Below are 15,440 nucleotides of genomic sequence, written 5' to 3'. Positions count from 1 at the left end.
ACAGGATTGCCCTCGGGTGATGTTGATTTGTGGCGCTGGCGCTTTCTTGGTGGCCGGTCCGTTTCATCCATCTAGATATGTGCTCTTTGTTGACCTCAAGGCCACAATAAGGAGGTCGACGAGACAATAGTGTTCTGGGGTAACGGATTATGGAGAGAATAGTCAGGTCTGGGAGTCAGACTACTGCGTGGCCGTTCAGCCCGCCATCAGGTGATTAGTGCCCTATGACAGCCACAGTTAGGATGGCCCCCAATAATCATTACGTGGTCCGCACTGGATTCCAGATTAGATTGAAGCACGACGACAGCGTGAAATCTTCATTAGCAGTTAAAGCCATACTTTCGCGTCAATCCACAGTAGGAAAGGCAAATGATACATAGAGCACATGTATGGAACAATAATCTGGACTACGATTAGGATGTTCTATGTTTTCGGAACTTGTGTACCGTCATAAATACAGTAAAGGTACAATTACAAGCCAATCTGCAACGCCGCAATATACAAACCCAAAACCCTCCTAGACGCCCAAAATGTAGATATACAGAGATGACTCTCATTTGGCCTTGGTCTTTTCTTTCGCAGCAGCCTCCTCCCGCTCTCTTTTCCGAGCCAGATACCGCTCTTTGGCACTGGACACATCCCCTTCCGTCTTGCGACTGCGGTTCTTCTCTGCAATTTCCTTTTGTCTCGCCGCCTCCGCTTCCTCTTCCTGTCGAGCCCGTTCCTCCAACTGCTGTGCGACCATCTCGGTCTGGCGGGCACGCTGGGCGCCACGACCTGCCTGGTAGCCTGCGGGAGGTCCAGTTCGTCCCACCGGCCCGCGAGAGGTTGGCTTGGCAGCAGGTTCTGACTTTGGCTTTGGTGCCACGTTCAACCCAGCAGATAGCAGTTGGCGCTTGTCGACGACTTGACCCTCGTCGTTGACCGTAATACGAGCACCATGAGCATTGAGATCGGCTGCCTTTTGAGCTTCTGACTTTTCTGTTGACTCTGCAGTGTCTTCCAGGACCTCGCCATCTTTGACCCGTCGGGCTGCTTCTTCTGCAGCTTTGACAACCTCGTTGTGCTTGGCCTCATCCCGTGATAACACGTCGCGGTAGAAGCCAACCATTCCAGAGCCGCCATTCTTCTTCCGTCGCTCTTCCTCTTCTTTCTCCCGCTGAGCTTCCTCTTCTTCTATCTTTCGCATCTCGATCTGCTGAGCCTTGTAGGCGCTCGTCACGAAGCTTTGTTTGTCTGCAAACTCGTCGCCCTCCGCTTCTCGTTCCCGTGCCAATTGTCGATCGCGGGCTCTGAGCTGATCTCGTTTGCGAATTTCGGCGCTGCGTAGCAAGTTCTCCATATATTGTGGCACATCGCTTTTGTTCGTAGTTGCCGACTTATCAGGTTTGGCGTGTAAACTATCATAAACAGCATCGTAGGAGTAAATTGACGGGTCCAGTTCTTCAGCCTCTTTGGCGTGTTTTCTGCTGCTATGTAGCGCAGAGAGGTTGGTGAAGTCCTTCGGGGCATCTGTATTTTTGGATTGATTTAATCCGAACTGCACTCCACTCTGACGCTCTTTATCCTTCTGTTCATCCTCCTCCTCGTCATTGGCGAAAATAGAGTTCTTGTTCAACGGTTTGGAACTCGGTTTCCCAGCGCCCAGTTGCATCTTTCGTTTGAGCGGTGGTCCTGCTTTTGATGGCTTGGGGGCTGGAGCTGGGGCGTCTAAGTCACCGAGGGTGGATAATTCGACTTCGCCATTGTCATTCTGTTTGCCCTCGTCGTCGGAGTCGTCATCGAAAATGTTCTTGCGTTTTTGTCCAAGAGGATTTCCTGGTTTCGGACCTGGCTTCTTGTTCGGCATATTCAGTCCGGTAGAGAATTGTGGCGCCATTTTTATCTGTGATTGGGCCAGCCTGGAGGCGTCACAGAGCAAGATATAAAGTAAATTTGGTCGCGTACAGCTCAAAATGGGTGACGTGCACAAGAGCGGAAGTTGCGATAAGAGATAAGAATCATTATGTAATAATGTATGAAGGCCAAAATCCTTGTCCAGCAACCAATGTTTTCTCTACTAGCACTTTTGCCGAACTAGGGGAATTAACATAGCTTTCTTTGTCTTTTGGATTATCCATATGTTATGTTGTTACGTGTAAGCATAGTGCGTCCATCCACCCCTCTGTAGTATTCTGCTTTGTGTGTCTGAGCATGCGTACACCCAAAAATAGACATAGAATCTACCTTCGCGAGGCCAAAATTTGGGTATCGATTCCAATAAATTCAAGAATTCCAAGACATCTTGGACCATTACAGTTAATGAAAATCGAATGCGAACTTTGCTCAGCTTTGCTTATAGGTCCGTGCCCTCTCACGTGGATGTTCGGCTCTCGCCTGACATTCTTTCTTCTTTCTCTCATTCTGCATCCCCCGGAGTCACCGTAGGGCACTCCACTGTGGCGTCGCTCTCACTGTTACTCGGCATTCTTTACCTAACATTTCTAATCTCATTTGCATTGCCACTTTACCATGCGTCTATTTTTGAACGAAATCAGCTCCACGGTTCGTAGTGATCACTGATGTAATTGTTTCTTCGGCGGAACTAGCGAGTAAGCTAAGCCGACGATCTGCCCAAATTTTGATAGTGTTAAACTGCACTAAGGCACAAATGTCTCATTTAGTTGCAATTACCAGAAACTTTTAGTTTGCGCTAGTCATCCAGGGTCCTGCTATGCAGGACATTGTAGCCGGGAATCCGGGTCTGACAATGAAACTGCTGGAGTATAAATACGACATCGGTTCACTACAATTCCACTCCCAAGCTTGTTATTGTTTCCAGTGATCATCAATACCCCACACTAAATTAAATAACACACAAGCCACTCCGATCTAAAATGAAGACTATTGCTATTCTTTCTTCCCTGCTACTCCTCGGAGCTGCCACTGCCCAGGAGATCCAGTCCAAACCCTTCCACCTGGTCATCACTCAGGCAGCTAAGAAGGCATTGAATGGCGAACAACTTGCCGCCTGCCACTCTGGCGCGGCCATTGAATCACTTTGTCTGGCCGGCAGTTCCGGCGGTCACTTCTATCTGAATTACACCAAGGGAGAAGAAGCGCCCATCAAGGGCAATGGCCTTCCCGGAGTTCTTATCTGGAACCTGCCATACAACGGTGGTACGTCCATCTGAATATCCATATCTACTGCTATATGCAAATCCATCTAACATACCACAGATCTTGTCGAGTCTGAGCCTATGAGCTTCTACACCGACCCATCCACCAATGTGGCCATGCCCATGTTCCAACCTAGCTATGACGAGCAAGAGGTCTTCTTCAACAAGGATAACATCATGGGCATCTACAGCTACCTTAATGACGCTGTTACTCCTCCCACTGATGACACGGTCAAGGTGCTGAAGAACTGGTATGTGTGTGAGACAAACTACGCTGCATACACATACAAGACCTTGGCCTGGGTGATGGGCAATGGTTCACAAAAGCCCCAAAATCCCAGCTGTGTCAAGGTTGAGGTTGAGCGCAAGTTTTTATAGGACTTGCAAGGACTTGATGGATTAATGTGTGATGATTTGCGTGGTTCTTAGGAACGTTTAATGAGCACGATTGTATATAGCTATGCCTAGCTTAATAACATGTGATTTGCGATGATGTTCTTTGTATTCATAATCCTAACCCATTCCCCAGAGGTTCTAAAGTACTCCATATCCAGAATCAAACCTTTCCAAGGTTCCAATAAACCGACGATCCCAGCTTAGAATACTACCCAAACGTAACACATACATTCATCACATCCAACATTCAAACAGATACCATCTTATCCGTCCGCTCCGTCAGCCGAACAGGAATATCCTTCTGTCTCACAAACCACGAGTTAATAATCTGCCACTCATGATCCGGACTCGGCAACTCCATCTAAACAAATAATTAGCCAAATCCCATACAAAGATAATGCAACAACTCACATCAAAGGAGCTAAAAAGCGTCGCAATGAGCTTATAATTCTCAAACTGCGATAAGTACCTCCCATAACAAGCACGCGACCCAGCCCCAAACCCAAAGTCAGATGCCTTCATCTTTGAGAAACGCGTCTGGAAAGCCTCATCCGTCTCCTCGGGACGCTGAAGCCAACGCTCCGGAATGAACTTATCAGTCTTCTCACCAAAGACTTCTTCATTCTTATTAATAACCCACGGATTCATTCCTACGGCCGTGCCCTCAGGAACGAATCGACCATCAGGAAGACTAAATCCGCCCTTCGGGACAATACGCTCAATCATAAGACCAACGCCTGGGTGGATGCGCATTGCCTCCCGCATCACGGCTTCGAGGTACTTTAGTCCTTGGATATCTTTCCACTTTGCCGGGAGGGAGAGATTCGCGCCGCGAAGCTCAGCGCGGAGCTTGTTATATACGTCTGGGTTCTTGAGGACGTAGTAGATTACAGCGCACATGGATGCTCCTGTTGATTCGCTACCGGCGAGGACGTTAGAGAGGAGGTAGAGGATTACAGTGTTGTCGTCGACTAGCTCTGGGTTTTTCTTTTTGATCTCAAGGAACCGGGAAAGGAAGTCGTTATTTTGGGTTGTTTCGCCTTGTTGGTAGCGTTTTTGGAGCTGTTCGACGCTGAAGATGTTTGCCCAGGCGAAGCCGGGGGGTCCGATACGCATGATTGGGTTTTTGTCGAAGACCATGTCTAGTAGGGGGATTTGGCAGATCTGGTAATGGGTAAGTATTATTGCTTCCAATTCAACGTGGAACTTAAGAGCATACTGAAGCGAAGTAGTCGAGGGTTTTGTTTGATCTTCCCACGAATCCTTGGTGATCACTGCCTGCTTCGAGGATTCCGAGATCTTGAGAGAAGGTGGCCTGGCTCATACAATCCCAAGCAACTATCATGTCTATTAGTCGATGGCTATGGTTAATGGGTAAAACACTCACAGTAGTTGATCCATTCGGTCATTTCACAGGGCTTGCCAGTACGAACGAAATTGGCACGGAGCTTATCAAGCAGCAAATTGATCGTGATGTCCACATTCTGCTCGACTTCTTGAACCCGACTCATAGAGTACAGATTCTTAATCGGACGGATGTATACCGAGTGCCACTTTTCATCTTGGTTCGAGAAGAGATTCTTCAAACGAACTCCCCCAACGACGACATCATTGGCGTTATACATGTCACTCTATATGCCAGATCAGAAATTGCACTGCCTCCATGGTGTACACAAGCTTTGACTCACCTTCATCCATGGATTCTTGGTGTTGTAAACTTGGCTGATCAAGCCCGGATCAGAGAGACTCAGAACATTCGGACCCATTCTCACAGCAGGTCCGTACTTGCGGTGCAGCTCATTATGCGTGATATCACAGCGTCCCTTGAAGACATCTTGCAGTCGCCAGATATTAGTGAAACTGGCACTAGCAGGGCCCGGGAAGGACTTCAACGGGGAGCGAATATAGTTCCAAAGGAAGCGAGAGACGAACAGAATCGCCACTGAAAGGGCTAGATTCGTTACAATATCCACTGGCGAGATCATGATGTTTTGTTGAATTCCAACAGCTCCGACAATGTTAGCAAAAGAGGGGTTTCTGATTTGAATGAAAAATCGAGTCCTTCCCCTCAACATAAGTAAAATGACCACAGGTCAGAGCCATTCCACTGGTCTGCCTCTGTCTCCTCAGCCCCACAGAGAAGAGGGGTTCTGAGCGCATGTCTACGGGAATTCATTCGCACGGACTGAAGGAAAGTTCACTCTGAGGTACTTGTGTATCGGGAAGAACGGAGATCAGCAGATATCCAAGATTTTGGAGGGTGAGGATGAACTCTCAGTGGCCGGGGATATTCAGGCACTCTATCCAGCTAGTGAGGAGACCTAGAACTCTGCGGACCGGCGCTAGTCTGACACCAAGTTCGTGTATAGTTTGGTGTGAAGACTGATAACAGTCATTGGTTCTTTTTTTCTTTTTCTCGTGACTGTCGTGTTAAACAAGGGAATTGTGATAATGCGCTGTTCGGCACCGATGATTCTAGGCTCAATTGGTGAGAATCTGTGAGAATGGTAGTTCTTGAATGTACCTATTCTGTGGTCCGACCGTATGAAAGATACTTTCATGTTCAAAGGTTATAAGCAATCCACGAATTCCGAGCTCTGCTGAGATGTTCAACGTATCATATCGATAATTCAAACTTTGTAAATCTTTAAGTCCATAGTATGAAGATATCATTCGCACTGAGATGTCACCTTTCATGAAGATCATTTTTTAAGCTTCTCGACTGTCAACGGCATGTCTCGATATTAAATTGAGGCCTCAGTTGATAAATATTCCCTCATGCTCAGTGAAATCCAATCCGTGTTTCTTTCGATCACGATCTAATTGACAGATCACATTTGGTCGAACTCCGGCATACATAAGCGGCTTTTTTGAGTTCAGCCATGAGTGGAGAAGGGGAGAAGGAAAGAGGGGCCTGTCCCATCTTTTGTTGGGATGTGGGATGTATCAAGGAAAATATATAGAAATCACAACGTTCTCAAAAGTTTGCGTTCTTCTATCTACTTTAATTTAACGGTTTAATTCCAAGGTCAATCCGGGGTGGGATACAGTAAGTCAAAGCTCTACATATGGTGGGGAGAGGAGCTCGATCCCGTAAGCAGTAGAACAACGCAGGGGCCACAGGCTCAGCTTAGCCAGGAAATCGTTTCCATACCAGTATGGAAACTACCAATCCTCAATTTTCGTTCAAAACTCAATAATATGTATGCAAGTGTCGCAGAATTTGTGGGCAAACCCGTTAGTTCGCAGCCCTAGCCCTATACTGGAAACTCGCGTCTGCAGAACACAAGCCATGCACCAATTATAAATGTCTCCATGTTTGGAGTAAAGTCCCGGATGAATTCCCCGCAATCTTATGCAGAGTAAACATATAATTTCCATATAATTTCTTTGTTTTGAACATCGCCACTGATGGAACCCTGTTGCTGTAGATCTTCTGCACCGCGGCATCTGCGAAAGATCTGTCGAATATACTTATCCCTGTCATAATGATCGGCCAGTCAAAATTTGGAACATTCAATTTTGATTTGCCAATGGTATTCTAACCGACTAACAATGTCTATCGCTCAGTCCGCACCAGCATATCATTTATTATATTCGGACGCAAGGTGGTCCTCCCCGCGCGGCAGCGGGAGTTGATAAACATATCACTTATGCGTTCCAGTCGACTTATCATATTCAGGAGAATTGGCTGTTTTATCTCTTTTACTAGAATAGATTAATTTGAAATGATTTGAGCCCCCTATATCTCCTCTCTAACACTTATTAACATACTTTACACCCATTAACTTGGCCGTATCCATTCCTTCATTCACACTCGTTTTATCCCCACTATACACACAAGCGGCTTGAATTCTGGACTAGCAGCAATCATGGCTATGGACTCTGCTACCCTGGCTGCCCTGGCCGCCCAGGACCAAGGTCCAACCATTCTGGGAGTCTGCTGGCTCTTGGTCATCTTTCCCGGTCTGGTAGTCGCTCTGCGGATCTGGTGTAAGACTGTTCTGAGCCGCAGAGGTTTTGGTGTGGATGACATGATCATCCTCCTAGCATGGGTTTGTCTAAACTTCGATCCCAGGTTGCATTACTGCAGGTGGCTAACGTCGAGAGTAGTCATTACTCCTCATCTATACCATTCTTATCACGAGGGCTGTGAATATGGGAGTCATTGGCAAACACGTAGCTACAATTGAAGAAACTCAAAACATTCCAGGGGCTCTCAAAATGATCTACATCGGCCTCACGATTGTTATTCTGGGTTGTGTTTGGAGCAAGACGTCGTTCGCCTTTACCCTCCTGCGCATTGTGACCAAGACGTGGATGAAGGCTCTTCTGTGGTTTATCATCATCACCATGAACACTGTCATGATTCTCTGTGCCATCTGTTATATGGCTCAGTGCAAACCAGCTGCTGCCTTGTGGAATACCGCCCTCATGGCTACAGCTAAATGCTGGCCAACTAGCGTGTTTGAGAACATTGCTCTTGTTGCTGGAGGTAAGTAGGCTTTCAAATTTCCAGGCTCAACAAGTACTAACCCGAGAAATATAGCCTACTCCGGATGCATGGACTTCATTCTTGCTCTCCTGCCTTGGCTTATCCTCTGGAAACTCGAAATGAACAGGCGTGAGAAGATTGGTATTGCTCTCGCCATGAGCATGGGTGTCTTGTAAGTCCATCGTCACCAATAAGGAAAACCTATCTCACAGCCATCAGTGCCGCCATCACAGCATTCATCAAGACCTCGAAACTCGTCAACCTTGCCCAGGTTCAGGATTTCACCTGTAAGACTAACTCGCTTATTGCCAACACATCTCTTCTAACCAAAAAAATCCTTCAGACTTCTGCTCCAGCATCCTCATCTGGGCCTCCGCCGAAACCGGTCTCACCATCTTCGCCGCCTCAATCCCTGCACTCCGCATCCTCATCGTGCGCATCCGCTCCAGCTACCAGGCCAGTGAAGAAATTGAGGGTACTTACCCCCTCAGCACCAAGTCCGGTATCGAGACCACACAGGAGGTGACTGTTGAGCGCCACACTAGCCACACAAGCGAGGAGAGAGCTCACAGCGGGGAGGAGAGGGCTCACAGTGGGGAGGAGGCACGTTGATTTGTACTTCGCCAAGTGGTCGATTACCTTGCGGTGAAACAGAGATTTATTTCTCTTTTTCTTTCTTGTTCAATTCTTGGACGATTCTACTGGCGTCTGCTGAACCACCAGCTGTACTTTCTCCCCTCTATACTATCCGATCATTGTAAATGGAGTTGGATTCAAGAACCAACGTTTACAGTGAACAAGCTCCTTGTTACCTAGGTAGATAGTTTGATTTAATGTATAATGTGAAAATAACTTTCGGTTTGAATCTCCCAGAAATACGCATTCTATTCCAGCGTATGAGACTTGATGAGACCCGGCACATCCACATCAGTACTTCGTACAGGCACGAAAAAATTCATCGCACAACAAACATAGTCTCCTATTTATTAGTGAATAAATGCGTCTCTGCCTAGTTGCCTAAAATCAAAATATATATTGTCAACATAGCGAGTGGCTCTATACGTCCACAGTAAATCACGTGTCCACGGAAAGCATGTTCCCCCCAACTCTCCAACTCCCCATTTCATACCTCCGCACACCAGCCCCGCCAAGATGTCATACTACTTCACTATCCTCTCACCAACCGATACCCCGATATTCAACATCGCCTTCGGCACCTCCAAAAGTGGCGGTGATGGCATTGCCCGCTTCCGCTTCCCCGACACCGCCCAGTACATGAACCAATTCATCATTCACTCAAGTCTGGATATCGTCGAAGAAACACAATGGACAAATGGTGGAATGTAACTACTCCCAGGCCTCACATTCCTTATCCACAACCCTTGCCCCCTCTAGCCAATCTTGTTCCCAACAAAACTAACTCATTGACAAAAAGGTATCTCAAACATATCGATACCTACCCCCCAGCCGCTGCCTATATCTCCGCCTTCCTGACCCCCAGCGGAGCGCGTTTCCTCCTTCTCCACCAACCTCCACAACTCCCCTCCAGTAACTCGGGAAGCCTGGGTGCGTCTTCGCTTCTGGGCGCGTCTGGGTCTACTACTCGTGCTTCGTCGAGCTCTATTGCTGCGAATCCGACCTCGCCGCAGACGGAGGAGGCTGTGCGTCAGTTTATGAATGAGATTTATGAGAGTTACGTGAAAACTGCTATGAGCCCGTTCTATAAGCAGGGGATGGAGATTCGGAGTCCCGTCTTTCGGACCAAGGTTACGGCTGCGGGGAAGAAGTGGCTGTAAAGCTGGCTTCGTTGACTTAAGGAGGAATTTATCCTGACTTTGAGCGTGGCGTTTGGGTTTGCATTTGGTTTAGATTTTTTTTTCGTTGCGACTGGTATTAGCGAGGTGAGCTGGAGATGTTCTCCAACGTGTTATGTACTAGGCCAAGTGCAAATTGTATGATACCCGAATGAGAGCCTTGATTGGGCCTCAAATGCATACTATGCTATATCCGATTTTTGGACCGAAAGTCAAAAGGTGGTCGTGTCTTCACCTAGCAAATGAAATGAAAAGCCCCGAGCTCGCTAAGTTCGATAAGAAAACCTGTAAGTCAGGCTGCAATGCGCTCCCTTGTGCCAAAAAAAAGAAATCCAAGGAGTCCTAGAACGCCAAATCCGCCTAGTCGCGAAATATTGATCCGCTAAATAAATAAATTCGGCTGATCAAACTGGCATCATCTGGGGAGCCAGCTTCTTCATGGTGATGGACTTGAAGTTTTCGACTGCATGCACCACGTCCTCGATCTTGGCGACGGCTCCAAAGATGCCGCCCTCCATCTTGACGGAGTCGATTGTGCTAGCATGAAGTGTTGGGTCAGCGGCACAGGTTCCATCATGGAGAACCACGCAGTCGAATCCGCGGTCGTTAGCTTCACGCATGGTCGAAGATACACAAACATCTGTGGTGACACCCGCAATGACGAGGTTTTTAATGCCTTTATTACGAAGGAGAAGCTCGAAGTCAGTGTGAGCAAATGCGCCCCGTCCTGGCTTATCAATGACTGGCTCGTCTGCGTATGGGGTCAACTCGTCCACGATGTTCCAGCCCTCTTCCCCACGGATGAGCAGACGGCCCAGCGGTCCAGTGGCGCCAATGCCGAGGCCAGAGGCATTGTTGCGGGAACGGTGCGCCTCCCGGCTAGAAAGAGTTGATAAGTCTGGTCGATGACCTATGTGATGAATGAGTCAATTGGTTCTGACACCGGCTTGATTGGAGTTGGAACTACCTTCACGTGTGTGGTATACTGGGAAGCCTGCGGTGCGGAATGCCATCAATAGCCTCTGGATTTTTGGGATCAGCGCCTGTGCTTCAGATATATCGTATCCCTGGAATTCCATATATCCATTGGTAGCGCAAACTAAGGCGGATTAGTTCACATCTCATAAAAGTGAATGTCAGTATACATACAATCCTTTTGCATATCAATGATAACGAGTGCGGTGGTATATGGTGTAAAAGATGCATCATGTGGCCAGTCATATGGGATAGCTGGCAGCTGGCCCTTGCGGACCTTGTGTTGAGGGATCGGGCGATGCTTCTCAATGACAGGCCCATGGTTATGAGTTGCATTAAGGACCGTCAGAGACCAGATCCCAGGAGACCCAGCCGCAACTAGCATGAAGGGACAGTCCATCAGCCGTGATGTGCGCCGGCGCTTGCGCGTCTCCTCAGTGAGACCGTTCCGTGGTCGATAATGTCCACCACGATCACAGCGCAACCACACCTTCGCAGTGCGACCTGGTTTCTTCTCCGTGGGGGTACTGGACGATTTGACAACCACATTATATCCATGGGCCTTAGCATGTTCTTGGACAGCGGCGAGCAGGGTATTTCTATAATGGCGCGAAGACAGATGTCAGAATGCGACGACGATGCCACGCAGGGAGGCAATTCGAAGACTGACTTATCAGGATATGTCCCTTCCGGTGGGGGAATCAATTGCATAGCCAGCTCAGGAATGTCCTGGAGGTCACTCGGAGCATCCAGGTTCAAATCAGATGGGCTCGCCATGATGGACGAAGGATATATTGACGCCACGGTCTATACGACGTCTAGCGAATTTGTCAGTACGATAGTCGCATACCACAGCCCAGCCGGGCGGGTATCGCCGTTTAGCTTGGATGAAACTTGGGGAGCAGAAGGGGTTCAGAGATAGGTGCGTGGAAGCAAACATGGCGATCAGTTTGCGATGGAACGAAGCCGTGCGTGGGCATAGCAACTCTAGACTGGAGCTTTGGGAAAGGGAGGTGAAAGGGTTGATCGTGAAGTGGGATAAATATAGACAGAAAGGGAAGACATACGTGCCCACCTAAACACAATAGCAAGGTCTCTCACCTTCTTTTGCTCAAGCTTCCAAGATTTGGTGTATACCTCGGGCACCAGGTCAATCGGACATTTGGATGGACCCAGACGCGATCGAGATCCACGACATTGGAAGCCTGAGGCTGAAACATTATGTAATATGGGGCCGTGGGCGGTGAGATGAATATGGCAAAAGGTGTGGAAGGAAAGATGCGTGGATGTAAAATGACAGTGAAACATACAGAAGCAAAGGGCACGAGAAATATGTGAAGAGAAGACGCCCTTGGTCAAATCATGTGTGGAAACAAGAGCACTTGAGCGTGCATATCCATTGTGGGTGGGATATGTGCGTGGAGAAAATAGACTGAGTTGGGCGTGCACCAATGAATTTGAAGCAAACAAATGTGCGGGTTTACCTACAACATTATGTACTATCAGTCTATAGAATTCTGGATTTAATCAGACACCTAGTTCTTGGGCTAATTATTTTAAGTATTTGGCAAGCCCATAAGTGAACAATTGATGTAAATTGTCGTTTCCGATCTGTTTGAAGTTCTGACATTGTGCAAATATATAATTCGATTCCTCAACATTTGCGACGACGTTTAACATTTCCAGATTGTTCGATACATATCAACGTACATTGAACTAGCCGGTAACTTACATCTTGATCTACATTAAGGTAACCTTTAAGTCCTACGACAGGTTTTATATACGACAGGTTTTATCTAAGTAAAGTCCAGGACGTGGTATAGATGCACAACAATTGATGATTACATAACGCATCGTGGGACGACTAGATCTGGACTAGCGCATGGGGCCCCTGACGACAGGAAATCAACAATCTAATCAAGCCGCTTTGCTTTGCATCACAACAACATCACATCGTGCCTTCCACCGTGAGAGTTCCCTCCCACATATTTATGCATGAAAGGGGAGCAATACGGTAAGTTTATTTGCTCGGCCCCTCTTCGTGGAATTTTCCTCTTGGCGCGTTTACGCTCTCTACGGTGGAGGGTGCTCGGCCATCACATTCCCGATCGCCTTCGTCACCGCCTCGACGAGGGGCTCTTATCGACAACTCACGAGATCGGGTTTCGCGCACAACGCTAGCGCATGAACCCGCAAGGAGAAATACCCCGGTATTGATTTGTGCTGAGTCTTTACTTGGCCTTTGATCTACCAAAAATTAGGTGATCCGGATCTCGCGGTCATCTTTGCGACCCGTCGGTGGGTACCCAACGCGGGAAGATGCCAGCCGCCGATGAGGTGCCTTCTGAGAAGAAGCACACCAGCTCCTCATACCGAGATGAACTTGCACACTACAAAGCCCAATATGAGCAGTTAGAGTCGGAGCTTGCGGACTTTCAACTCTCCAGCCGGGAACTGGAGGCGGAGTTGGAGAAGGACATTGAAGCTTCAGAGAAGCGTGAGCGCCAGCTGAAAGAGAAAGTGGATACCCAGCGGTACGAAGTGGAAGAGTGGAAGGTATGTGGCTATTGTGGGCATTGATGCTTTGTGCGATGCGGCGACTCATGTGTTTGTAGACCAAGTACAAGCAATCTAAAGCCGAAGCCAACGCCGTCCAAAACAATCTGCAGAAGGAGATCACTGCTCTCCGCGATACAAACCGTTCTCTGCAGCTGAAGCTACGCGACATTGAGGTCGCCAATGATGACTATGAGCGACAAGCCCGAAATACCACCTCGTCCCTGGAGGACTTGGAATCCAAGTACAACATGGCTATTGAGCGCGGAGTGCTGTTAGAGGAGGAGATGAGGAATGGTGACCAGGAGCGTGAGAGTCTCCGGATCGATAATCAGCGCCTGCGAGACGAACTGTCCGATCTGAAGGTTGAGGCCGAGATTGTCCAAGAGAGACTACGACACGCCGAGGGACATGGGTACCGTCGTCGCAAACCGACTCCCCTGTACCGCAGCCCATCAACCCCGCAGACATTTGAAATTTTCGACCGATCGCCTAACACCGCCACATCTTCACCCGTGTTTGCGACACCACCAGCCAAGTCATCATTGGCATCTTCCACAGCGACTCCTCCGTCGCCTCCTATCTCCGAGGCCTCGACCAACTTCCGCAAATCAGTCAATGCCACTCCTACCTTCCCTCGGACGAGAGTCGCAGGTGCCGATGCTGTCAACTCCCGAACCCTGCATCAGGCGAGAACTCAGCCTCGCCCGACCCATTCACGAGCCTCGTCCCTCGCCTTTAGCACTGCGAGTCGCTCCACTCCGTCCGTCACTTCTCGTCCCAGTCTGACCAGGATGAATGCCCCGCGGCCATCGGGACTACCAAAATCCGGGTCCTTGTACCAGATTCGGGGTCTAATCGGCAAGATGCAGAAGCTCGAAGAGCGAGTCCAATCCGCCAAGTCGTTACTCCCCGCCCCTTCTGATACTTCATCCCGAGGCTCTCCTCGTTCCGGCTCTGTCGTTGGGGACAGCCCGGTTCCATCGACCGTCACCGTACGGAGAAGCTCTTCTAAACGCCTTAGTGGCAGCAGTTTTAGCTCCTCAGTACGAGACAGCGAAGCCCAGCAGAATCGGCAGTCGTATGGTGCACGGACCGGGGATAGTCGACCTAGTAGCCGGACTAGCTTTTCGAGCCGCAGTTCCTTCAGCCAGAGCGTCCACTCGGGCGTCCCCATTCGCCCCGAAAGTCGACAAAGCCGTCCGGGTGCCAAAACCCCACTTGGCCATTACTCTACCAACCCGACCACTGAAAGCCGACGCCCCCGCTCCTCTCTGAGCAACCATAATGGGCAAACCCCTTCGGTGGGCAGTATGTCCAATATTGATGAGGATCAAGACATAGACATCGTGAGCCCGACAACGCCGACCTCCCGGATTCCACTAGATTTCCGACGGCCATCGATCTCGGCCACCCCGGGATTGAAGAAGCGCAGCACTAGTGGCGTTTCAGCCATCCCCACTCCCCGAAGCTTTAAGAGTAGCATCGGCCCGGGAGCGATTCCGCCAGTGATCCCGCCAGTACCTGACCGGAAGCAGGCAAATGGGCTTGGTGAAACGTTTTAGAAGTAACGTCTTCCCTTGTCCCACTTTGAATCTTGACGGTACTATTTCCGACCATTTGCCTGGAAGCAAGGAAAATCTTTGTCAAGTTGTCGTGCATTTTGCATTGTTGCATTTTTTTTGGCATTCTGCGATCCACCTGGATGGTGGACCTAGACTCTCCCCCTTTTGCGCTTTTCCCTGTACAGAGCCTTTTTTTCCCCTATGAGTGGGAGGTGTTTCTTACGGGGATGCCAGCCGTTGTGCTGCGCTTCCCTCTTTTATTTTGGTGTAGCCTTGGATGGATTCTCAGGCGTCCCAAGCTGTGTCTCAGCAAGTTCTTCTCATATTTTCTTCCGTCGCGAGGCGTTTACAATACCCACGAACGATTTCATGTCGAATGTTCCCATATTTTCGATCGTAGGCTTAATATAAAAATATACTATTCTTAAGCCTTTGACATTTTTACCTTTTTACCTAATTCGATTCAGGTTGGGGGTCGACC

General features: G+C 48.7%; 7 protein-coding genes across 7 annotated transcripts; 4 read left to right on the top strand and 3 right to left on the bottom strand.

Annotated features, from left to right (window-relative positions):
* Positions 1-553: 553 nt before the first annotated feature.
* N7520_008894 (splicing regulator NSRP1-like domain-containing protein) lies at positions 554-1,879 on the bottom strand (the record flags this gene model as incomplete). The annotated part of the gene is made up of 1 exon (XM_057142828.1): positions 554-1,879. One exon carries the CDS (start codon positions 1,877-1,879, stop codon positions 554-556), a length of 1,326 nt encoding a protein of 441 aa, XP_056992116.1.
* Positions 1,880-2,876: 997 nt separating this feature from the next.
* Positions 2,877-3,536, top strand: N7520_008893 (uncharacterized protein; the record flags this gene model as incomplete). The annotated part of the gene is made up of 2 exons (XM_057142827.1): positions 2,877-3,159; positions 3,220-3,536. 2 exons carry the CDS (start codon positions 2,877-2,879, stop codon positions 3,534-3,536), a joined length of 600 nt encoding a protein of 199 aa, XP_056992115.1.
* Positions 3,537-3,801: 265 nt separating this feature from the next.
* Positions 3,802-5,539, bottom strand: N7520_008892 (cytochrome P450; the record flags this gene model as incomplete). Its single annotated transcript, XM_057142826.1, has 5 exons — positions 3,802-3,915; positions 3,966-4,718; positions 4,774-4,892; positions 4,942-5,185; positions 5,243-5,539. The coding sequence occupies 5 exons, from the start codon at positions 5,537-5,539 to the stop codon at positions 3,802-3,804; spliced, it is 1,527 nt and encodes a 508-aa protein (XP_056992114.1).
* Positions 5,540-7,426: 1,887 nt separating this feature from the next.
* N7520_008891 (uncharacterized protein) lies at positions 7,427-8,661 on the top strand (the record flags this gene model as incomplete). Its single annotated transcript, XM_057142825.1, has 5 exons — positions 7,427-7,609; positions 7,668-8,049; positions 8,104-8,221; positions 8,269-8,336; positions 8,393-8,661. 5 exons carry the CDS (start codon positions 7,427-7,429, stop codon positions 8,659-8,661), a joined length of 1,020 nt encoding a protein of 339 aa, XP_056992113.1.
* A 540-nt stretch (positions 8,662-9,201) lies between these two features.
* Positions 9,202-9,845, top strand: N7520_008890 (TRAPP subunit TRS20; the record flags this gene model as incomplete). Its single annotated transcript, XM_057142824.1, has 2 exons — positions 9,202-9,392; positions 9,485-9,845. The coding sequence occupies 2 exons, from the start codon at positions 9,202-9,204 to the stop codon at positions 9,843-9,845; spliced, it is 552 nt and encodes a 183-aa protein (XP_056992112.1).
* Positions 9,846-10,267: 422 nt separating this feature from the next.
* On the bottom strand, positions 10,268-11,615 carry N7520_008889 (cysteine hydrolase family protein; the record flags this gene model as incomplete). The annotated part of the gene is made up of 4 exons (XM_057142823.1): positions 10,268-10,773; positions 10,831-10,962; positions 11,013-11,437; positions 11,509-11,615. 4 exons carry the CDS (start codon positions 11,613-11,615, stop codon positions 10,268-10,270), a joined length of 1,170 nt encoding a protein of 389 aa, XP_056992111.1.
* A 1,542-nt stretch (positions 11,616-13,157) lies between these two features.
* On the top strand, positions 13,158-14,959 carry nde1 (nuclear distribution protein NudE; the record flags this gene model as incomplete). Its single annotated transcript, XM_057142822.1, has 2 exons — positions 13,158-13,394; positions 13,454-14,959. The coding sequence occupies 2 exons, from the start codon at positions 13,158-13,160 to the stop codon at positions 14,957-14,959; spliced, it is 1,743 nt and encodes a 580-aa protein (XP_056992110.1).
* Positions 14,960-15,440: the final 481 nt, after the last annotated feature.

This window comes from Penicillium odoratum, assembly GCF_028828045.1.
Source record: "Penicillium odoratum strain IBT 22623 chromosome Unknown utg000006l_segment0_segment0, whole genome shotgun sequence".
Taxonomy (NCBI): domain Eukaryota; kingdom Fungi; phylum Ascomycota; class Eurotiomycetes; order Eurotiales; family Aspergillaceae; genus Penicillium; species Penicillium odoratum.
The sequence above is the reverse complement of the archived record's forward strand: the minus strand, read 5'-3'. Positions and strand labels throughout refer to the sequence as shown.